At 32.2% G+C, this 8,030-nt stretch overlaps 1 protein-coding gene across 1 annotated transcript; it reads right to left on the bottom strand.

Moving 5' to 3' along the window:
- Positions 1-5,623: 5,623 nt before the first annotated feature.
- Positions 5,624-7,747, bottom strand: LOC111394427 (mitogen-activated protein kinase homolog NTF3-like). Its single transcript, XM_023020254.1, has 3 exons — positions 7,388-7,747; positions 5,964-6,390; positions 5,624-5,749 (listed from the first exon to the last, which is right to left on the bottom strand). The coding sequence occupies exons 2-3, from the start codon at positions 6,384-6,386 to the stop codon at positions 5,624-5,626; spliced, it is 549 nt and encodes a 182-aa protein (XP_022876022.1). The 5' UTR covers positions 6,387-6,390; positions 7,388-7,747.
- Positions 7,748-8,030: the final 283 nt, after the last annotated feature.

Genomic DNA, 8,030 nt, shown 5'->3' with positions numbered 1-8,030 from the left:
TCTCTACTTTTTTAGTGTATACTAATTTGCTTGGAGTACGAATATTCAGCTATTTTTCTGTTGCTGTAATGGAAATTTCGGAATTATTTGCTGAAGTTGACCCTAGTTCTATTTATCTTGAAACTATTTCAGAAACTCAAAAGAACTTGTATAATGCTTCCATACTCCCAAAAAAAAAATAAAAAAAAATGGGGATAGGTGAGGCCATCTCAAAACTTTTTATATTAATCGTCGTAAGAGGATAAATGAGTCTGCGTTGTCTGAAAATAATCATTATGTTGTTCCTCGACTTAATCAACTTGTAATTTATGAACAATTTGACTTTTATACTTTAGATAACGAAACTATAAAATTCTTGACTTTCAACACAAACAAAATAACAATGTACTTCATGTGCCATCTAATGCATATGTATTGCCACCAGGTATTTATTGTAGACATTTTAATGCATGAAAATTCTATAGAGAAAATAAAGGATTTTGTAAATACAAACATTATGAACAATGACTGAATCATACTAACATATGAATTTTGATTCATCATCAATAAATAGACTCATGTAGTATACTTCATCCTAAACATCATAATTATGTTAACAATATTATCAACTATCAAATGTGTTTCAAATGACTAGTATATTCAACAATTCCATTCATACCTTAATATCATAAATAACTTACCTCATTTTATTACATTTACAACTAATTGGTTCTTCTTTAATCACTAAACTCATACCAACATTAAAAATGCTAACATTACGTTCAAAATAATTCAACCCATGCATTGCACAGGTGGCAAACTAGTCTTTAGAAAAGTTTTGGAAAGAATTTCGATTCAATGTAGTCACTACGTCATCACCACGAATTAAAGTAGGATCCCTCTGCAAAGTTATTGTTATATGAATTAAATTTTCATTTAAACGTGTTATCCATTATGTTTGCTCATGAAGTATATGAAATGCCTTTAAGGATTTCTCTTAAATGTTGATGCAAGAAAGATTACATGTTTAAACGATGGTCATAAAGATTCATTAGAACTTTAAATAGATCGTTTGATTATTGATTTACTTATTTATAAAGGCAATTTGTAAGGATGCATAATTAAATATATGATTATTATGTTCTTATAGCATGTACAGCTTGTTGAGTGTGTGTGTGTGTATATATATATATATGCTTACTTCTATTTAACTTTTTCAGAGTAATTGGAGATCCTACGGTGGTTCACCACAAATGTCATATATATGTTATTTTTAGAGATATTTATTTATTATGTTTTAGATTGTCATTTTATGTTTAATAATCACGAGGTGTCCTAGAAATTGTAGTTTAAATTCATGTTTTGAGACAGAAAATTTTAACGTTTGACTATGTGTTTTAGTAACTTCTAGCATTCTGCCACTGTTTTTAAAATTGTACTATGGTCGGTATATTTAGAATTTTGGCATGTTTTTAATTGGAAATGATGTGAGTTATCTATCATATGCAATTGAAAACCGGTCTATCGGAGTCCCATAAAATATATTATAGCAATTTTAGAAAACTGTGACAGTCAAATTCAGGAAACACGGGCCAGCTTGTTTGAAAAATAATTTCATGCTCCAAACGTTGTCGTTGAGATTCCAAATTTTTTATGTTGTACTTATATGAGTTTTATTCTTTCCTCTAAAATTTCATAAATTTTCTTCAACTTCTTTAATCACTAAACTCATACCAACATTAAAAATGCTAACATTACGTTCAAAATAATTCAACCCATGCATTGCACAGGTGGCAAACTAGTCTTTAGAAAAGTTTTGGAAAGAATTTCGATTCAATGTAGTCACTACGTCATCACCACAAATTAAAGTAGGATCCCTATGCAAAGTTATTGTTATATGAATTAAATTTTCATTTAAACGTGTTATCCATTATGTTTGCTCATGAAGTATATGAAATGCCTTTAAGGATTTCTCTTAAATGTTGATGCAAGAAAGATTACATGTTTAACTATGTTCGGTATTTTTCTAAGTTTATAAGTTAAAAAAAGAAGAAGTTAAGATTATACAATTTGATTAAATAAATTCTAATTTAATTTCTTTCTTTAATCCTTTATATTTTGGAGGTTAATGTTAAAGAACTCGTCGTTTGATTATTGATTTACTTATTTATAAAGGCAATTTGTAAGGATGCATAATTAAATATATGATTATTATGTTCTTATAGCATGTACAGCTTGTTGAGTGTGTGTGTGTGTATATATATATATATGCTTACTTCTATTTAACTTTTTCAGAGTAATTGGAGATCCTACGGTGGTTCACCACAAATGTCATATATATGTTATTTTTAGAGATATTTATTTATTATGTTTTAGATTGTCATTTTATGTTTAATAATCACGAGGTGTCCTAGAAATTGTAGTTTAAATTCATGTTTTGAGACAGAAAATTTTAACGTTTGACTATGTGTTTTAGTAACTTCTAGCATTCTGCCACTGTTTTTAAAATTGTACTATGGTCGGTATATTTAGAATTTTGGCTTGTTTTTAATTGGAAATGATGTGAGTTATCTATCATATGCAATTGAAAACCGGTCTATCGGAGTCCCATAAAATATATTATAGCAATTTTAGAAAACTGTGACAGTCAAATTCGGGAAACACGGGCCAGCTTGTTTGAAAAATAATTTCATGCTCCAAACGTTGTCGTTGAGATTCCAAATTTTTTATGTTGTACTTATATGAGTTTTATTCTTTCCTCTAAAATTTCATAAATTTTCATCAAGGTCTACTAGGTCAAATTTTTTTTGCAAGCTCACTGCACAACTATAGAAAGCTTTTCCAGCTAGCCTTTTTTTTTTTTTTTTTAAATATTAGAAAAAAAAATAAAAAACAAAACACATTTCAAATTACTATGTTCGGTATTTTTCTAAGTTTATAAGTTAAAAAAAGAAGAAGTTAAGATTATACAATTTGATTAAATAAATTCTAATTTAATAACTTTCTTTAATCCTTTATATTTTGGAGGTTAACGTTAAAAAACTCATGTTTGGTAACGCGTCGGTGATAACGAATTTATCGTAGAGTAATGCTATTAATTATTAATTATGATCATCATCAATCCAGGTGATAACTCATTGAACAATGATTCAGGACTACTGCCACCTACATTGGTGAAGAACACAATTAGTTACCAGTAATATGATTCTTTTGTAGTAATGTCTTTTAGATTGACATATTAATTCCATGGACTTGGATTAACAGAATCTTTGAGGAATATTTGAATATCCATTATATTTATGCTATAAATCCGATCAAGAACATGGAGAGAATTTAATGTTTGTGTTTAAACTTTTACGGGGTAAACAAATTATACGCAAAATGTAAAAAGAAAATGTGAGATCGGGTTAAATTGAGTAGCCTTTCTCGATCACATGGTGATGAATGTGGCATTTACTCAAAAGATTGAACCCTAACCTTGAGAGTCTCTACCACCCCGCCCCTAGAATTTTGTGAGGGGAGGTAAATCGCAGAATATGTCCCAGAAAGTTAGGGAACAAAAGTTGTTTATACACTGCGCCTATAAGGAGTCCAATTCCATATTTCAAGAATTGAACCCCCTGCGACTGCCAGCAAGGCGTGAAATAATCCCACTCCTATCCTTTGTACCATTGGATTATGCCCTGGGAGGTGAATGTGGCATTTACTTACTTACTCCCTTATTTGTTGAAGACGTTTATTTTTCATTAAAAGTTTAATATGTGTACAATTTTTTTTATGAATTGACTATAAGAATTGAGCAACAAATTAACTACTTTATCTAAAAGTTTAAATTATTTACATGAAGCAATTAACAATCAAGGTAGTATATATACCTTGCTTTGGTTGGGGGGTGAGCGTGGGGGTGGGGTTGGGGGTTCTGTGTTAGGCAACTTTTTAATGTTCGGTATTTTTCTAAGTTTATAAGTTAAAAAAAGAAGAAGTTAAGATTATACAATTTGATTAAATAAATTCTAATTTAATAACTTTCTTTAATCCTTTATATTTTGGAGGTTAACGTTAAAAAACTCATGTTTGGTAACGCGTCGGTGATAACGAATTTATCGTAGAGTAATGCTATTAATTATTAATTATGATCATCATCAATCCAGGTGATAACTCATTGAACAATGATTCAGGACTACTGCCACCTACATTGGTGAAGAACACAATTAGTTACCAGTAATATGATTCTTTTGTAGTAATGTCTTTTAGATTGACATATTAATTCCATGGACTTGGATTAACAGAATCTTTGAGGAATATTTGAATATCCATTATATTTATGCTATAAATCCGATCAAGAACATGGAGAGAATTTAATGTTTGTGTTTAAACTTTTACGGGGTAAACAAATTATACGCAAAATGTAAAAAGAAAATGTGAGATCGGGTTAAATTGAGTAGCCTTTCTCGATCACATGGTGATGAATGTGGCATTTACTCAAAAGATTGAACCCTAACTTTGAGAGCCTCTACCACCCCGCCCCTAGAATTTTGTGGGGGAAGGTAAATCGCAGGATATGTCCCAGAAAGTTAGGGAACAAAAGCTGTTTATACACTGCGCCTATAAGGAGTCCAATTCCATATTTCAAGAATTGAACCCCTTGCGACTGCCAGCAAGGCGTGAAATAATCATACTCCTATCCTTTGTACCATTGGATTATGCCCTGGGAGGTGAATGTGGCATTTACTTACTTACTCCCTTATTTGTTGAAGACGTTTATTTTTCATTAAAAGTTTAATATGTGTACAATTTTTTTTATGAATTGACTATAAGAATTGAGCAACAAATTAACTACTTTATCTAAAAGTTTAAATTATTTACATGAAGCAATTAACAATCAAGGTAGCATATATACCTTGCTTTGGTTGGGGGGTGAGCGTGGGCGTGGGGTTGGGGGTTCTGTGTTAGGCAACTTTTTATTGTTAAATGAGGCATCTTTCTGGTCTTTTTCACAACTCATTAGTCCATGTTTGACTAAGCTTAAAATTGTACTTATAAGCAAGTTATTTTGAAGTAAATTAGTTTATTATAAAATAATTAAATCTTTTAAGGTCAAAATTAAAAACAAGTTATTTTTTATACGTATTTCCAACACTAGAATAAAAAAAAGCATGTTAATGTATCTTAACATTGATAGAACGTGTGTCTTTTGTGATTCAAACCTAGAATATAGGAAACACATTTTTTTTCCAATGTGACAAATATCTGGGGGCATATTAAAGATTGGTTAGGAATTAAAAGGTCGATGACGACAATACTTAGTGCATTAAAGTGGATGAAGAAAAAAGCTCGAGGCACATCTTGGCAAGCTAAGGGCAAGAGAATTGCACTGAGAGACGAATTTAGTTGGGGGCTGGGCTGGGTTGTAGCCCCACCCCCTATGGCAAATAGCTTTTTTAAAGGTTTTTTTTTTTTTTTTGGGTAAAATACTAGTTTTTTTATGTGTAAAATTTTTTTCCACGTAGTAGCCCGGTTTGAAATTTTGTAAACCGATCTTGGATCCAATCCTGGATCCGTCCCTGATTGCACTTGCTTGCACAGCCTACCAAATTTGGATGGCGAGGAATAGAATGATTTTTGATGATCTTAAACCATGTGTTCATAGCCGTGCTAGCCCAAAATCGCATATTTTCAGTTCACAGTTTGCGTTGATAAGTAGGTTCCCAGGCTTCAAATCCCGATGAAGAATGTTTGCTGAGTGTAGATACTTCAGACCTCTAAGTAACTGCATTGTAATATACAAAATATGTCAAGTAATCAGATCTGCCAAGCACAAGGTGAAGCTTTGTATAGGCGATCAAATATGTAAAAAATTATTTCTTCTATTTTCATTATTATCAATTTTTGCTTCAGAAGTTCCTCGCCATTGTAATAATGCAAGTTAAGAGCAGAAGTTGCAAGGGAATGAACATGGCTTATTGAATAATCACCCTATGTACCTGGAATAGGAAATACTGACAATGATCATTCGACAGTGTTTGGGACGACTTAATTATCTGATGCAAATCAGTATCCATAAGCTCATAAACCAAGTAGACGTCCTTGAAGCTTCTCTTATGATTTGGAAGCATAACATCCTTCAGAGCTATGATGTTTTCATGTCTAAGATGGCGGAGGAGCTTCAATTCACGCAGAGTTCTTAGTGCATCAATGCGGTTTTCAAAGGCATTATATATCTTTTTGATTGCAACCTTTTCACTGGTTTCCCTGTTGACAGACGAGCAGACAATACCATACGCCCCTCGACCAATAGGCTTGATTGGCACATACTTCGTATCAATCTCGAACAGTGTTTGCCACATGGAATAGTAATGCTTCCCTGGTGTTCCCACCCCATTCGGAGGCTCAACATGAGTTGCCATACAACTGAAATGATTACAATACGGATCAAATTCCAAAGGATCCATATGCAACACATAGTTATAGAACAAGGAATCCTAAAAAAAACTGGGCCTACATAAGTGCACCTATCACATCATCCAGGAGCATTCCATACAAATGAACCTTAAGAATATCATTCTAACTCGTGATAGTTTCCATTATTTTAGATGCATTGTATAATTAACATGTTCTCGTTCCTATGATCATGGACAGTCCTCACACATTTTGTCCGCCTTTCAAGGGACAGCTAAACCATGTGGCTGTCTAATGTGACCAATCAATCAATACCATCCAAATAACGACAAATGTTTGATGCAATGCACCATTAGTTATAACAGGACAAATGACTGTACTGCATATTGTACAGAAACAAGGAAGAGAAAAAATTCAAAAACGATTAATCTCAAATGCAATGCTCAATAAGGAAAATACAGATGCAGAGTATTTACAGGATAATTCCAAGATTTTAAACATTCATTCAACTAATGAGTGGACTGCACTTAATCAAGTGATAAAACTTATAAAGAAATCATACAGAATAATTCCGAGATTTGAATTTTAAACATGCTTTCAACTAATGAATGGACTTCACTTCATTCAATTGAGAAACCCAACAAAAATATTTTTGAAGACTATCTCTTTTACGCAAATTTGCTTTCGTTTAGAAGAAATTCTTCCCACATTCAGTATAATGAAGTAGTTTCCATAATGAAATTTCAGGACATTAACTGTGTAGAAAAAGAGCTGACTTGTGTTGAAAAGATGAACTTTCCCATTTTATTCCATTTTTAAAAATTCAAAGGAACACTATATAAAAATCTTCTAAGAAAGGTAAAAAAAAATTATAGACAGTGACAGAAATTAAACAATTATGTGTAAATCACAAATACTGGTAATCAGCACTCTAAATTCACAAAATTCAAGTACAATTCAACCAAACCTAAAACAAAAAAGAGGGAAAAAAATGATATCGATAATTTACCCAGCAAAAATTGACCAATTGCTTTCCTTGATATCACTATTAAATCGCTCCTTGTCTATCTTCAATTCCAACTCGTAAATCAGAATTCCGCATCCAATCCCACTTTTTTCCCCCTCAGTTGCAAACTCAAATTATCGACTAATTCTACTCAACTCCGTGCAATTTCTGCACAATTCACCCAATTTCCCTTCAATTTCACCGAATTGGATCAGAAGGATCTGTAATGATAAATTACCCTCACATTTTCTTTCAATATTCTACTTCAATTTCAGTGAATCCGATTAGAAGGGTAGTATAATATAGTATGAGTTGATTTTCAAGAAAAAAATAAGATATTTCAGAATAAATGTTCGATTCTTTATCTGGTCACCATCAAAGTATGGTCAATGGTGATGCAAACGACACCGCGCTAAAATCTTTAATTAATACAAAAAGCTCCAATTATGTTAAAGCAGTCACGTTGGCCGGTGTTATGTTCGTACTGTCCATGAAGATAAGCCAATTATGGTGCAACACCTTTAAAATTATAGAAATTTAGGGCTGCTGGGCCCCATGTTTCACTCGATGAAAGAGCTTTGCAAACGAATTTGAGCCACACTACGTGTACAGATGGATGGTTCACAAGATCGATACAAATGACACA

Source organism: Olea europaea, chromosome 5 (assembly GCF_002742605.1).
Source record: "Olea europaea var. sylvestris chromosome 5, O_europaea_v1, whole genome shotgun sequence".
Classification (NCBI taxonomy): Eukaryota; Viridiplantae; Streptophyta; class Magnoliopsida; order Lamiales; family Oleaceae; genus Olea; species Olea europaea.
Note: the sequence above shows the minus strand (reverse complement) of the source record. Positions and strands in the feature narration are given on the sequence as shown.